General features: G+C 39.5%; 1 protein-coding gene across 1 annotated transcript in view; it reads left to right on the plus strand.

Annotated features, from left to right (window-relative positions):
• The first annotated feature begins 766 nt into the window (after positions 1–766).
• The window catches only part of VPS50 (VPS50 subunit of EARP/GARPII complex), a 120,361-nt gene continuing 104,121 nt past the window's right edge, over positions 767–17,006 (plus strand). Inside the window, exons 1-2 of the mRNA XM_043871663.1 lie at positions 767–921; positions 10,708–10,776. Coding sequence (XP_043727598.1) covers positions 889–921; positions 10,708–10,776 — 102 coding nt within the window. The 5' untranslated portion in view covers positions 767–888. The remainder of the gene's footprint in view (positions 922–10,707; positions 10,777–17,006) is intronic.

Below are 17,006 nucleotides of genomic sequence, written 5' to 3' on the forward strand. Positions count from 1 at the left end.
GCTCTCAATACATGTCTGCTATTATTTATTGTTAGCTCTGGGTTACTTATTTCTGTTATTCTTATAATTGGAAAGTTCTTTCTTAAACTGAGCCCCCAAAGACTCCCTTATTGCTTTCCTCAATGTAACTAAACTGCTGTAAGTTGAAAAGAGAACACTAAGATGACATGCCTACTTACGACTGTTGCTGCATTCATATTTTCTATCTTGATTCGCCTTAGATTACATAGGTGGTAAAAGGATAAGTGGGGAGTTAAATCCTTTGGTTTTAGTTTTCCGCTGTGAATACCAAGACTGAGGAAGAAGAGCCCGAACCTGGACAGCCAGCACGGGACACACGTTTCCTCAGGCCAAGCCCAGCGCCACCTGGGGAACGGCCAAGCTCTCTTGGAGCGTCCAGCCCCTTCGCGTCAGTCTGTCGTCCTTTCACTTCGCCCGGGAGACCAGGTGGGTTTTCCTTCACTACATCCCTAGGGGGCGTCATGTCAGTCAGGTTTATATGCTGCCTCCTCGCTATTTGTTCCTGGTCACCTAAGAATTAAGTTTTTGCCGCCTCCCCGAAGCAGAGCTACCGATACCTAGTACCTCTTTAAAGACTGGCGGCTGCCGCGGTCTCTCAGAGCAACAAGTTTTGCGCATTTAACCGTAGCGTCAGCTGTTTTGCTTGCCGGGAAATGTAGTACCTGGACCGTTCTCTCGCCTCCATTACAGGTGCGACGGCAGCCGGAGGACTACAATTCCCAGCATGCTAAGGGATAGGAAGAGAAACCCAGGTCGGCAGTTCCACGTGACCACTCACTATGGCTTCCCTGTGTCAGGGCCAGCAGTTTGGTGGTTGTGTGTGATTTGTTAGTTCTCTGCTGCAGGATACCGCCTCACGAATTCGACATGCAAAAAATAAAATCTCTTATGACCCGGCAGGTAAGTTACAGAGCCTGAAGCAAAGGTCTCCTTCATCTCTGCTGGGAGAGGAGCCGAGATATTCTGTCCCTGGGCCGCAGGCAAGCAGATACCCAAGTTATAGGTGGTGGCAGGTGTCAGGGGCACTATAAATTCTGGGCACACCCTGGAAAACTCACCTGACCCGCGGGGTTCCGAGCCTTGCTCAGGTGGGACCCGGGGACCCAAAAACATTCCTTTAGATAAGGCCAATGAGGGAGCCGGAGGTTATCTTTGTCTCCCCCTTCCCCCTTTTGCCAATTTTCCAGTGATCGCCCTAGCTATACTGCCGGGTTCCCTTTATCCCCAAGCTGCCTGGTTGTCTGAGGGTGGCCTGGGTAGGAAAGTGAGGTCTATGCAGTAAAGATGACTAGAAAGAATGGGGGGGGGGGAGCAGTAATTTGAAGGCAGAATTGATATTGATAGCTTTATGAGTTTGGGCAAGTCCCTAAATCGAGTAGCATAAGTTTCCTTATGCGAAAGTGAGAACAATAATTATTTTTGTTCATCCTGTTTCACAGTTCTGTTATTAAGGTCATCAGTAAGATAGTGTCTGTGAAATGATCTTTTAAAAAACAAAGTCACTGTCATGGCAAAATAATGATCTTTTATTTTTTGCCAGAATGTTAAATCTTGAATAAAAGCTTTGGCTGTTTTCTGTCATAAATTATAGGGATATCCTAATAATGTGTCAGCTTCCTTCAAATCAGAAATGGCAGAAATCTGTTTTTATGTACTTATTGATTATGGTTTGGTTTTAGATACCTTTATTTGTTTCAGTTCTAATATTTTACTAGAATTGATCATTCTTTGTTATTTTTATAATAATAAGAGAGGGTAATTTAGATTAGAATTTTGAATCAGTGTCATTTTGAGAACTTTGGAGTATGTGGAGGCAAAGCATTTAGTGAAAGATTCATTTGTGAATATTTTTGTTGTTGATGAAAAAAAGACTACAAATTCCAAATTAAATTCTTATTTGATAGTTTAGATTTGAGAGACATCTGAGTAGATTACACATTGTAGGTCTCTGGTGAAGAATACACAAATTCTATGTGATTATTTTCCTCTGTCAAATTATGTTGTTGTTGTTGTCATGAAGATAAAGTTTTAAAGTTCTGTGAATTATAAAATATTTAATTAAGTGGATAGTAAGATTTGTTGAGTCCTGGTATTATGCTTCATAACACTTCTTTCTTGACAATGGTTTTGAATCCTGGTCCATCCTGTAGCTGTGTGACCTTGAGCAACTTTACCTAACTAAAAAAAAATACTTAGTTTTTAATTGAAGGATAATTGATACCGAATTTTGTTGGTTTCTGCCAAACATCAACATGAATCAGCCATAGGTATACATATGTCTCCTCCCCCTTAAACCTCCCTCCCAGCTCCCTCCCATCCCACCCCTGTTTGAGTTCCCTGAGTCATATAGCAAATTCCCATTGGCTATCTATTTTACATGTAGTGATGTAAGTTTCCATGTTACCCTCTGCATACATCTCACCCTCTCCTTCCCCCCTACCTCCGCCGTGTCCACAAGTCTGTTCTCTATGTCTCTGTCTCCATTGCTGCCCTGCAAATAATTTCATCAGTACCGTCTTTCTAGATTCCATATACATGTGTTAGTATATGATATTTGTCTTTTTCTTTCTGACTTACATCATTGTATAATAGGCTCTAGGTTCATCTACCTCATTAGAATGGACTCAAATGCATTCCTTTTTATGGCTGAGTCATATTCCATTGTATATATGTATCACAGCTTTTTTATCCATTCATCTATCAATGGACATCTAGGTTGCTTCCATGTTCTAGCTATTGTAAAGAGCGCTGCAGTGAGCATTGGGGTACATGTGTCTTGTTTAATTTTGGTTTTCTCAGCGTATATGCTTAGTAGTGGGATTGCTGGGTCATATGGTGGTTTTATTCCTAGTTTTTAAAGAAATCTCCATACTCTGTTCCATAGTGGTTGTGTCAATTTACATTCCCACCAGCAGTGTGAGAGGGTTCTCTTTTCTTCACACCCTCTCCAGCATTTATTACTTATAGACTTTTTGATGATGGCCATTCTGACTGAGGTGAGGTGATACCTCATTGTAGTTCTGATTTGCATTTCCCTAATAATGAGTGATGTTGAACATCTTTTCACGTGTTTGTTAGCCAGAACATCTTTTCACGTGTTTGTTAGCCATCTGTGTGTCTCCTTTGGAGAAATGTCTGTTTAGGTCTTTTTCCCACTTTTTGATTGGGTTTTTGTTTTTCTGGTATTGAGTTGTATGAACTGCTTGTATATTTTGGAAATTAATCCTTTGTCAGTCGTTTCATTTGCCATTATTTTCTCCCATTCTGAGGGTTACCTTTTCACCTTGCTTATAGTTTCCTTTGCTGTGCAAAAGCCTTTGAATTTAACTAGGTCCAACTTGTTTATTTTTGTTTTTATTTTCATTACTCCAGGAGGAGGGTCATAGAGGATCTTGCTTTGATTTATGTCATCGAGTGTTCTGCCTATGTTTTCCTCTAAGAGTTTTATAGTTTCTGGTCTTGCACTTAGGTCTTTAATCCATTTTGTGTTTATGTTTGTGTATGGTGTTAGGAAGTGTTCTAATTTCATTCTTCTACACATAGCTGTCCAGTTTTCCCAGCTCCATTTAATGAAGAGGCTATCCTTGCCCCATTGTTGCCGTTTTTGAATATCTGTTTTCACATCTTTCTAACAGGAATGATAGCATGTATCACGTGGGGCTTTCCTAGCAGTGTTTATGTGATGTGATCAAAGTAAAGAAATAAAGGAGTTAACAGTTCCTGGGGCTAACAAAGAAGTGCATAACCACAGAGATTATCTCCGTGGCTGCACTGATGGTGGAAAAGCCGGAAAACTGGAAGCCGGCTGTTGCAGAAATTTAAGCAATCATTGATTTCAGGCTCACTTTGGTGCCATTTGACTTTTAAAACAATATACACTTCTGTACATTGTACCACTAATACCCCTAAACTGCCTCTGGCATGCTGAATTTGGACTTTTGTGCAGCAGCTAAGTTTGGTGCCCTCTCCTGTTACTTGCTGGTGGTTCAGTGTAGTCAACATTGCCATCATTGTACTTTGGTTGGTTTGTTTTCTAACCCTACTTTGTAAGAGTGAGTGAGAGAGAAAAGATACAAAAGTCCAAATAACCAGTGATAATAAGTTTATGTCTCCTGAATGTAGTGAAATTGTTCTGAAAATGATAACTCTTCAGCCTTAGTCATTTGTTTATCGGATTGAGCAGGTAAAATCTGTGCTTAGCTGGGATAGGAAAAAAAAAAACCTAAAGAACACACACAAAAAGCTGGAACTGTACTATATAGAAGGTGAGGTAAAATTAGGAGTTTCACACAGAGTTTTAAGGTCATCCTAATTATATTTGTTTATGACTTGACTTCCACATGTTTGTGTGTGTTAGTTGCTCAGTCATGTCTGATGCTTTGCAACTCCATGGACTGTAGCCCGTCAGGCTCCTCCGTCCGTGGGATTCTCCAGGCAAGACTACTGGAGTGGTTTGCCATTCCTTTCAGTAGGGGATCTTCCTGACCCAGGGATCGAATTTGGATCTCCTGCATTGCAGGAAGATTCTTTACTGTCTGAACCACCAGAGAAGCCTCATATTTAATCATTATTAATACACTTTTTATGAATCTACGAGGTATGAAAGCAGGGTGCTGCCTAGCATTGGGAATTTTATTTGTACTGTTTATTATTAGGTTAAATATAGCAGTATTTCAAATAAATACAAATAAAGATGTTTCTTTTTGGAGGGACTAAAGAATATGCTGATAATATATTGCTGTTAATGTGGAAAGGGATGAAATTAAGGTCTCTGACACTTTTTGGCATTTCAGCTCTCCAAGGATCTTGGTTTGGAGGAGAGTGTAGAGCAGCCTTTGTTAGCTCTCTCTGTTTACATGGGTTGCTTTGTTCTCCTTTCTCTATGATGCTGGCCTCTGTCCTTTTGTTCAACAAGTGCTTACCGAACTCTATGTACCAGGCACCATCCTAGGTCTGGGGAATGCAGCAGTAACAGAACAGACATGTGTGAAGGCAGTCATGGTGATACACGTTTCAGAGGAATAGAGGTTAGAGGGTCCTGGGGGTTGTTGGCGATTTAGGGTCGTTTATAATTTGTAGATGGGGCTTTCCAGGCGGCTCAGTGCTTACCACTGCCAATGCAGGAGATGAGGGATGTAGGTTTGATCCCTGAGTCTGGAAGATCCCCTGTGGGAGGAAATGGCACCTTACGCCAATATTCTTGCCTGGAAAATTCCGTGGACAGAGGAGCCTGGTGGTCTACAGTCTGGGGTCGCAAAGAGTCGGACACGACTGAGCAGCTGAGCACACACAGCCCACACTTTCTAGGTATGGTGGCCATGGAAGGCCTCGCTGAGAAGGGGACATTTGAGTAAAAACTGGAAGGAGGTGAGGGAGTGAGTTCTGAGGATGTCTGGGAAGGAGCATTCTGGGTGGAAGGAAAAGCAGATGCAGAGGCCTTGAGGCAGGAGCATCTTAGAGGGGCAGCAAGAGGCCAGTGTGGGAGGAGTGAAGTGAGTGAGGAGAGAAATACCAGGAGATGAGGTCAGAGAGCGAGGCAGGAAGCCAGGTCACATAGCCTCATCTCCGTCTCATCTTCTCTGCTTCTCTCCTCACTCATGGGAAGGCCAGGGCGACCAGCAAGGATGCTACTGCAGTAATCCAAGTGAGGCAGGACGTGGGCCTTCCTCAGGATGCTAGCAGCAGAGGTGTTGAGAAAAGGTCAGATCGTGGGTATATTTGCGAATGTGGAGTTGACAGAATTTCTTAATAGATCAGATTTGGGCTGTGAGAGAAAGAGAAACTTCAAGATTGACTCCAAATGGTTTGTTCCCAGCAACTGGAAGAATTGAATCGACCTGGGTAAGACTGAGGGAGGAACAGGTTGAAGGAAGGAAGCAAGTTTTTAGACTTGTTCATTTGAAAGCCTCTTGGCTGTTTGGAGGAAGAAAGTAGGCAGTTGGGCTGAAAGAGCTTGAATTTTTGAGGAGAAATCCAGGGTATAGGTAAACATTCAGGAGTCACGAGCATAAGGAGGGTGTGTATGCTGCCTAAGATCACCAATGGTGTAAGTGTAGAAATAAAACAAGAGTCTGCAGTTGGAGCTTTTGAGGACTCCGAGTTCTGAGCTCGGGGGTTTAGGAAGGCAGATTGAGAAGGAGCAGTGAGGGGAGCAGCGTCCCCTTGGAAGCGTTCTCCTGCATCCCAAGGAGCATCCCAAGGAGCATCCCAAGGAGCATCCCAAGGAGCATCCCAAAGAGCGCCTCTCCTGTGGCAGATGCTCAGTACATATCTGTTGGATAAAGAGACCATCCCAACCAGTTAGGTCCAAGTAAAGAACCTAAAAGAAGAGGGAGTGAGCAGCCGTATTAACTGCTGCACCTGGGCCGTGGAGGGTGAGAACAGGAGTGAGCCTCTGGATTGAGCAGCAGTGAGGCCATCAGTGACTCGACAGCACTGCAGTAAGTGGTGAGGAGGAAGGCCCGATCCGGGGGGGTTTAAGAGAAGCCGAGGGCTGAGGATAAACACTCTGAATTTTGCCAGAACTTTTGCTTGAAAAGAGAAGGAATCACAAACCAGCTCCTTTTGATCATCGGGGCCTGCGTTGCTGCTCTCATCGAGGGAAGTTGAAGATTCATGTAGACAAAACAGAGGTGAATCTGAAGTGTAATCTGATTCGGCAAAGAAAGTTGCAGAGGCATGTATTATTTATGATGGATTTTATATGGGGAAATTATGAAAACGAAAACCAGATACAAAAGAAAATCAAACAATGGCTAATGATTAGAGTGAAAGTTTCAATTTTAAAAAGGCAGAGCACTGTAGTTATAGAACCTGAAGCGCCAATACTTGGGCCACCTGGTGTGAAGAGCCGACTCATTGGAAAAGACCCTGATGCTGGGAAATATTGAAGGCAAAAAGGAGAAGAGGGCGGCAGAGGATGAAATGGTTAGATAGCATCACCAACTCAATGGACATGATCCTGAGCAAACTCCGGGAGATGGTGGACGACAGAGGAGTCTGGTGTGCTGCAGTCCGAGGGGTCACAAGAGGTCGGACTTGACTTAGTGACAGAACAACAAGCAGCAGCATAGTTATAACCATGACTTCCTGCTTTAAAGAGGTGAAGATGACATAAAGATGATGACTTCATATTTGTTAATAGAGATTTATAAAATTGCTAATCGGATCTATAATCCTAAAATACGGATGAGTGTCAGATATTGTGCTTTGAGGCATTTACCTAACTCTTGGTTTCTGTTTTGATGAGGTAAAAGCATTTCTCTATGATGTTCAGAATAATTGTCAACACTTAACGGGTGTTTACCATGTACCAGACACTGTTTCTGGCCTCTCATATATGGTATCTCCTTTATCCCTTATAAGAGCCTCTGAGATGTTGTTACTATCATTAGACTATGATGAGAGGCAGGTTGTTCAAGATGGCAGAAGGCATTCTTTGAATCCCTTGCTTCCTAACATGGATATAGGGTTTCCAGTTTTTATTACTTTTATTTTGTATGTTTGGTGGAAAGCTGCCATGTATTAATATTAGTAGCAAATTATGGTGTGATAACTAACTTGGAGACAAAGTGTTTTTCTAGATACTGGTGTGTACCACTTGTTTGCTTGTTTTAGGCATTGGATTCTTTCCTCTTAACTCTAGGGAAAGAAAAAATGACACCTGATATATTCTTCCAAGAATTTGTTAGGTTTTTAAACAAATGGTTTGTTTAAAAGGCATGAACATTGTATTTTAAAAATATATTTTAGGATTAGTTGTGGTTTTGAATCAAATTATGAAGTTTTACTCTCATGTATGTGTATATGAATGCATAGAAGTGTGTGTATATAAAATGTATTTTGTTATTGTTCAGTCGCTAAGTCAGGTCTGACTCTTAGAAATCCCATGCACTATATATAGCATGCGGGGCTATAGTGCATCCTCTTTCCGCCACTCTCTCCCTGAGTTTGCCTAAATTCATGTCCATTGAGTCAGTGATGCTCTCTAACCATCTCATCCTCTGTCACCCACTTTTCCTTTTGCATCAGGGTTTTTTCATCTTTTCCAGCATCAGGGTTTTCCAGTGAGTCAGATGTTCGCATCACGTGGCCAAAGTATTGGAGCTTCACCATCAGCATCAGTCCTTCCAATGCGTATTCAGGGTTGATTTCCTTTAGGATGGACTGGTTGGATCCGCTTGCAGTCCAAGGGGTAATTCTGTAATCCAGCCTTGCCCTCTTCACCACTTTTGGTGCTATGCCCTTATGATGACTGTTGGTGAGAAATTGGGACAAGGAAGAAAACACACACACCGGTCGTTTCACACTTTAATTTTCTCACTCATTTTAAGACTTTAAGCCTCAGTGCGTGCATGCATGCTTAGTTGTGGCTGACTCTTTGCGACCCTAGGTACTGTAGCCCACCAGGTTCCTCTGTCCATGAAATTGTCAAAGCAAGAGTACTGGAGTGGGTTGTCATTTCCTACTCCAAGGGAATCTACCCAGCCCAGGGATCAAACCCATGTCTCTTGCGTCTCCTGTATTGGCAGGCAGATTCTTTACTACTGTGCCGCCTGGGAAGCCCTTAAGCTTCCATAGGCTTTTCTTATTCCTGCAGACTTCCCTAGAAACTTCATTTTAGAGTCAGTTTAATGTTCTTGTGGGAATGGGGTTTAATTAGCTGGAGGTTGGAGCCTAACCAAGGCTCCAAATAAATTACTAATTTCTTTGGTGTTTACTCTGTTCCTGGAATTGTGGTAGCCAAAGGCTAGAGAGGCAAACAGAACCTGGTCTTTCCCTTCTCTTGGGTCCAGAGAGAGAGGTATGTTTACTATTTAAAACTTTGCTACTTTGGCAGAGGTATTGGGAAATGTCTAGCAGGGTTTCCAAAATATTAGAAATGATAGTAGTCACCTGGGTGGCTTGTTAAAATGCAATTCCTTGTCCTGATCCAGAAATACCTACTTGTTAGATCTTTGGTGGGACTTAGGAAAAAACTTCCTAGGTGATGGAGCTGGTCTGTGGATCATGCTGAGAAATAGTGTTTCTTTGAAACATAGGATTTAGGAAATTTTCACAGAGGAGCTCTGAAAGTGGGGTGTTGGTTTGGTGGGGTGGAATGAGAGAGAGAGAAGTGTGCGGGGAGAAGAAGACGGGGAGAATGAGAGCGGATGAGAGAGAGAGAGAGTACGGATGGAGAGAGAGAGAGAAGAGGGAGAGAAGGCTGGCGGAGGGGGGCATTTTCTGGGGAAAATGGAAGAGTGGGGATGAAGCAGAGCACCTTGTCATAAAAAAAATTATAGCTACGATTGGCGGTATTTTATATTAGGGAAGGTAAAATATACACTTCTATAATTTAAAGATGAGTAAGTTCTACTCTAAGTCTCAAATAAATGTGCCATATATTTTGGTTACTATGGACACCAGAAGACCAGTATAGGATAGCTAAAGAACAAAAACTCAACAGCATAAATCTCTCCTTAAGTTCATGTACCAGCTGATTTTGCTTTCAGACTATTATTACAGGGATTTTAGGGGTTTGCTTTGAATAGCCTATGTTAAAAAGAGGCTTTTAAAAGGAAATTTAAATTGCACACTTCTTTCTGTCTTGATGACTTTCCCTGGTGCACAAATGAGACTTTCAGAATCCCTGAATTCTTGAATCAGAATCCCTGAATACAGAGAGCTGTTATATAGTCACTCAGTCGTGTCCGACTCTTTGCTATGTCATCCGTGAACCGTAGCCCACCAGGCTCCTCTGCCCATGCGATTTTCCAGGTAAGAGTCCTGGAGTGGGTTGCCATTTCCTTCTCCAGGGGATCTTCCCGACCCAGGGATCGAACCCTGGTCTCCAGCTTGGCAGGCAGAGTATTGACCACTGAGCCATGAGGGAACCTGGAATAGAGAAAGTACCAAAGAGCTAAAACAGTGAGACGTGAGATTTAACTCTCAGTTATGTAGTATAAATTGGGTACGTTGATGAGAATGATAAGGTAAATTCTAGGGATTACTTATGTATTAATTAAGCCTTTATCATTTAAAAATTTATCATTATTTAAAAATCTTTGGTTAGCTCAGTCATAATGCTTGGACCTTTTTGCCAAGGTCCAATTTGGCAAATGAATTTGGTCCTGATTCATAGATAAGTGCTTTTATGGAATACTTTTTGTCACCCAAGTTTCTTCTCTCTTGGTTGTTTTTGAATAATGGTTAACTTAGACTTCAACCATTAGGTATGAAGTTGCCATATAGTGATTTTATTTTGAATTTTCAAAAGTATGTTTTTCCTTGATTTAATAATAGTACTGTATGTATTGTGACAGCTGTTTTTAGAAACATATTCTATATATATCATACAACAGGAGCATATCTATTTTTAAAATGGTGATTTTTATTTCAGTTAAGTATAGTCTAACTGAGGGTTGAGAAATATGAATGGAAAGTCTTTTGCTGTCAGCTGATGGTCTCAGTGAAAGAAGAGGAACGCTTTGCAGCTTATTTTTGACTCCTCCTGCAGTTCTCTTTATACAATAAAATGTTAAAAAGCAACTGTTCAAGGAGATAAACAAATCGCACATATCTGCACATCAAAATCAATAAACTTGGTGGAAATATAACAAGACAAACAAGCAAATAAGTATTTTCTCTCATGTTACAGTTCTGCAGCACAGTTGAAATTCTTCTCTTTTTTATCTTTTTTTGAAGGGTCTGAAAAGTCCTCCAGAGAGCCTCAGTGATCTTGGTGCCATTGAGAGTCTCCGGGTCCCTGGAAAGGTATTGATCTACACGAGTGAGCGTGACTTTTCGCTTCCTAAAGAAAATATTATTGCCTTCGGATGCTAATTGATTCACAGAAGATTTCTCCTCCCACAGGCATATGGTTGATGTGATGAGCTGGATCAAGTTTTATAATGCAGTGGGCTTGGGGCTTGTTTTTGCTCTCATCTTCATTGGGATGCAGTATGATTCATTATTGTGAAGCAGAAAATGGGAAATTGATTAATTTAGAGTTGATTACTGCATCAAATTCTTTGCCCGAAAGCAGTGAGAGAGATATATATATATAAATGAAACGTATTGATTCATCTGCTGTAGTTCAGATAAATAAAATGAAATGATTTACTTTTTATGCTACAACACTGAGCTCCAAATCATAGTAAATTATGTTTTCGTTATGAAGCAGAGATATTTGAATAAGTAGCTAAAGCACAGCTTATACTAAATTGTAGAGATCTTGGATTTTAATCCCCTAATATTCATGTGAACTTGGCCATGTACAAATTTAATAGGTGTTATTTGAAAGCTAGCTGGCTCCCCCCCAGGAGAAATATTAGCCATTGTTAAATAAGTCAATCCCTGCTGTGCCTCACTCTGGGGCCCCACTCCTCAGAGCTGCCTCTGTCTGTAGTAGCTCCATCACAGATCAAAGCCAGTTTTGAATGCCTGCTCTTGTGATTTTCAATTTGGGCATCATATCTGAAACTACTGTTTGTTTCCTGTGCCTAGCAGCTTAGTACAAGGGCTTGTTTCTCTTGATTGGCCGTCACAGGGCCCCTCATCACACCTCCATGTCAGCTGCTTAGGAGGAGGATTTCCCACCTCTTTGAGGTGCCTTACCCCCTAAAGTGAATTTTGTATTTACTGCTTAGCTTTTTTATATTAGGTCAGATCCAAATACAATGAAATTCTAACCAACCCTTTTGCATGAAATGGCTCAGACAGAAGTCTTATAGAGGTATTTTGAATCATTGTACATAGTGTTATAAAAGACTATTGGATGTGATAAAATTGGGAATTGAGAGATAACCATTAATCCTAATTGACCGATCATTTTCTATTTCTTTGACTTAAAAAAATGTGTATCAGGCATTATGAATATGCCTTGAATTAGATGGCATTAGATGTTTCTGAACCACTGTGAAACTGATGAGTGAGCCCTTTTAAAAAAAAATACAGTAATGTATTGCTGTTGTCTTTAAACCATGAGCTCATGATGTCTTTCCAGTAGTGGTATGTAGTGAATTTATAATGATCTTATTATACAGTCTTCTTACTGACTCCCAGCTCTCCCTGTCAGTGATCAGCAGTGTACACTTTTTTATTAAAAAAATTTTTTTTAATAATTTTTAAAAGTTTTACGTTGAAGTATAGTTGATTAATGCACAAGAAACTCTACTCAATATTCTGTAATAACCTAAATGGAAAAAGAATTTGAAAAAGAATAGATCCATGTATATGTTTAGCAGTGTATACTTTTGAGATGTTGGGGTCGGGGAGAACAGTCTGAAATCACAGGGTCAACAGGTGTAAATGGTTCACGTGATGATTGAGCCTGAGGTAGTAGTCTTATTGTGGGCTTCCCTGGTGGTTCAGAGGTTAAAGCGTCTGCCTACAATGCGGGAGACCTGGGTTCGATCCCTGGGTTGGGAAGATCCTCTGGAGAAGGAAATGGCAACCCACTCCAGTATTCTTGCCTGGAGAATCCCATGGACAGAGGAGCCTGGCGGGCTACAGTCCCCGGGGTCACAAAGAGTCGGACACGACTGAGTGACTTCACTTCTGGTAGTCTGATTGACACACACTAAGAAGACGATTTAGGTAAACTGTAGTATCTCTGCTTTAATGTAGCCTTTAGCTTAGAGAAACTTTTAAATATTAATTCATTTAATAGCTCTTCCTTACTCAAGTATGGGTAGAACATTAAAAAGAAGAAAGCATCTTTTATCTTCAGGACTGGACCCATTTCTTTTGCCTGTTCTTGTTATCATGTCTTTCTAAGTTAAAACAGGGAATTGAGATTTTGTTGGGGTTTTCAAGAAAGAAAGAAAGTTTAGCTTGGGTATGTTCTGTATAAAAGGGAAAGTAGGAGGGGTTATTAAGATGGAGCATATGAATTAGCTGTGTTTTAGGTTAGAAATGGTTTAATATTGGCTGATTTCATATGGTTCAACTCAGAAAAAGGAGGGTAGTTAAGGAGAACTGAAGAAGGGCGGCAGGTGAGCTTGATAATCTAGGAAGTACTGTTGATTTTTTTTTTTTTTCTTTTGAGTACTATATAAATTCTGAGTGGAAGAAACCTTAGAAATCATCTGGTACAGTTTCTGTATTTTATACACAAGATGACACTATCCAATCTTAAGAGGAGATGCAAGTCAGTAATAATCCATATACTGGAAATTGGGGATGTGGGTGGAGAAAATAGAATGGAAGGTAAAAAAGAAAAAAGGATTCTTTTCAGAACTTGCCATAGGAAAGGAAAACTTTGAGGTCGATTAAAAAAATCATAGCTAAATACTTCAGAGCCAAGGTCAGCGGTGGCCACATTTTGCACATTAGAATTGCTAGTATCCAGGCCATGGTTGTTGTTTAGTTGCTCAGGCATGTCTGACCCTTTGTGACCCCATGGACTGTAGCCTGCCAGCCTCCTCTGTCCATGGGATTCTCCAAGCCAGAATACTGGAATGGGTTGAGATTTCCTTCTCCAGGGGATCTTCCCAACCCAGGGGTGGAACCTGGGCCTCCTGCATTGCTGGCAGATTCTTTACCACTGAGGTACCCCATTCTGATTGCTGCATGGGGGTTAGAGCTAGGCGTTCATAGTGTTTAAAGATCCGGTGAGGATCTTGATTCTGGATCCCCAACTGATTCCGCTGAGGAGCCATGTTTGGGAACCATTGGCCGAGCTGAGGGTGCAATGAGGAGAAAGAAAGGTGGACCACAGAAACTGTTCTAGATAAAAATTTGGTAGTTTTCCTAATAATTTTTGTGGGGAAAAAGGTAGAATAAAGAGTTAGTGATGATCTAAGATTTTATTTTTGGGACATGGATACTGTTTATTTTTATTTTTATTTTTTTTTAAATTAATGGGATTTTTTTTGTGCAGAGGTAAGGCTATAAGAAATTAATCTATACTGTGTTTATTGACTGAATATACATTTAAGGAAATGTATACTGTTTGAACTATGTGAAAGATTTTTAGATAATTGGGTAAAAGAATTCTGAAGAATTAAGACAAAAATTTAATATAGTATATAATAATTGTAATAGCCACATGTTTAGTAGTTATAGAACTTATAAGGACTGTTTGAAAGGACTTGCTGAATCATGGTTTACAAATACCTGCACTTTATAAATGTATATCTAGGCTTTAGGTACTTTCCATAGCGCCTCCATAATAGTTACATGTCATAAACCTGAAAAAGAGAACTAATATTAATATTTTTTATGAATTTTTACTGAAATACTGCCTCCTTAACGTTAAGGATTTTTGGCGGTGGGGTTAGTTTCATTTTTTTTAGGCCTTGATCTTACTGACTCATAATACAGATAGGATTCTGCTGCATTTACTCTTCACAGTTGGTTTAGCTATGCCTTTGATTTTTTTTATTGAAGAAAAATATAGGGTGTGGAGAAAAAAGAAATCTATTGCTGTCAAAACCTGAAAATACATTTGTCTAAATATAAGAAACTATTTTTGTTTGTATGCCTAATTTATTCCACAAATATTTATTGAGTACGTACCTACTCTGTGGCATTTCTACTATATAACATTCTGGGATTTGGGGTAGAGTGTATGCTAGCTTTTAGATTACCTCTGTGAAGTATGAGAAATGTATTGACTGACTTATTAGTATCCGTGAAAAGACTCCTAAAACGACCCTAATTACAGAGCTTTATTTTCAGAACTTTACCAAGACATGAGGAAAGTGCTGGAATAAGAGCTAGGAGAGCTGGTTCAAGTATTGACTTAAACGTTTAGCTTATTATTAAAGGGAAGTCATTTTAATAGCTTTTTACCTCAGCATCCTCATCTGTGAAAACGTGATTAAACTAGAGCCCTTTTAGCAATGATGTTTTTTAGTATCTCTATTGTAATATTTGTAGCAGAGATATGACATAAAAATACAACCAAAGGATAAACTGAGCAGTTTTTTTTTTTTTTTTTAAAGAAGATGAGTATATTACTGTCTGATGCAGACAGAATTCGTATCAACATTTTTGACTAGGAGACTTTTTTAGCTTTAGTGATTGGGATAAAAACTTTCAATTTAGGATTATGTTTCATTTAAGACAGGTGTCTCCTGCAGGTGGTACCTCGAGGGATTCTAACTGTGGATCTGCAAAATTATTTAGAATTTTTCTTAGACACTCGTGGATAAAAATGTTTATCTGTGTTCTTTTTAACCATTAATGAAATTCTGCTTCTCTTAGATGCTTTGGGGTTCTTAACCATTCTTTCTAGCAGATCATAAAAGATCAGTTACACTGTGCATTTGGCAATGATTTATTGTGCTTTTGGCAATGATTCATTGACCCAGGCAGTTACTAAGTTAGGAAGAGGCAAAGAGGTACAAGACTGTTCCTACCTCAACCTGAGTAAAAGACAAGCAAAAATAGACAACGTCGGAGGCTATGGTAGAGGTCTATAGTAAGGTATGCATGCTGGTAGCACAGCTAGGGGACGCTGGGGGTAGGGAGACGTGGGTGCTTGGATCTTCTGGAGTTGGTGATGGATTTGTTTTTGAAGGATAACTAGTGTACAGATAGAGTTTTGAGTGGCAGTCCTGCGCCAGGATACTGATTAAAAAGATAATATGAGGTTTAGGAAATGAAGAAAAGTTAAAATTTGAGAGACATTTTAGAAACAGGATTTAAGACTGAGGATTTTATTGGCTGTCGAAGGTAAAGGAATTGGAAAGACTGAGGTCATTAGACACTGGGATTAAAGGTGCTATGATGTCTTTTCTCAGAATAGATAGAAATCTCAATTTAAAAGAAATTCTTTTAAAGAGAGGGTCTGACCAGATGTTTGAAAACTAAAACCAGAAGCCCTAAATTAAGGCTTAGACACTGGACTTCTCTCCGTGTGCTTCAGTCTATGTGTCTTGTCTTCAGCTTTAGCGCGACAGGCATGTGGCAAATAGCTTGATAGTTTTCACTGAAGTTGAGAAATTTTTAAAGATAGCTTTTAGGAATAGATATACATTTGATGCCTCTCTCCAAAGCAGTTACCTTTAATGTTTTCTCTATCATCGGAATAAATTGGGGATAAAATAGCGTAGCTATTGAATAAGAGAAGTAAGTAATAATAGTTGGCAGAGTATCAAATATGAAAGTTTTGCTTGATCATTTGGTGATTTTTAGTACATGTTAATAATTCAGTGCATTTCTATGAATGAAATCAGTTTTTCTTCAATATATATTTCTTTAAAGACAGATATGTATATACTTGGGTTGTTGTTATTTTGAGGAAAGAATTAAAATAATGCCACTTTAATAATAACCTTTTATAAAAATCTTCTATAAATCATGTTGCTAAAACCTTTCAAATCGTAGCGCTAATAATATTCCACTAGATGGCACTGACAGCCTGAAGAAAAACAGTTGGCTTGAAAAGCTATGTTTTATTTAAAACACAGAAAATGATGAACCGGCTGCTTTGATAGATTATTGTTGTTCTAGTAATAATTTTAAGAAAATATGCCATTTATCCAACGTAATCAGACATCTGTCAATTCATTATAAGCTTACATTGGTAGATGTATAGTTTTAGTGTATTTGTGATCTTGAATCCTTTTTCGTTCGGAAACAGAAAAACCTACTTTTTTTCAGTGATTTGTGATTTTTATAACACTGATTGCATATTGAAAACTCTTGTGTTTTTGTTCTTCCTTTAAGCTCTGTATAGTTTTTGATAATCACGTTTTGTTCTCAATTAGAACTCTAATGTGATGTTAGCTTTAGTAAGACTATGATTTCTGTTTTTAGTATTTATTATAACAGAATAGCTTTTTGTTGTTGTTGACTTATGAAAAATGCAAGCAGACAAATAAACCTTTTGTCTTTTGGCAAACCTAAATTCATGCTGTGTAAGAGCAAACTTTTTTTTTCTTTACTCCCTCGCTTGTGCCCAATACAATGCATTCTGTATTTATTCTGGTATATAATTTGAACTATGGTCTGATAAACTATGTACCAAAATGGAAGTTGGTTTGCATTTCTTT

This window comes from Cervus elaphus, chromosome 18 (genome assembly GCF_910594005.1).
Source record: "Cervus elaphus chromosome 18, mCerEla1.1, whole genome shotgun sequence".
In the NCBI taxonomy this organism is placed as follows: Eukaryota; Metazoa; Chordata; class Mammalia; order Artiodactyla; family Cervidae; genus Cervus; species Cervus elaphus.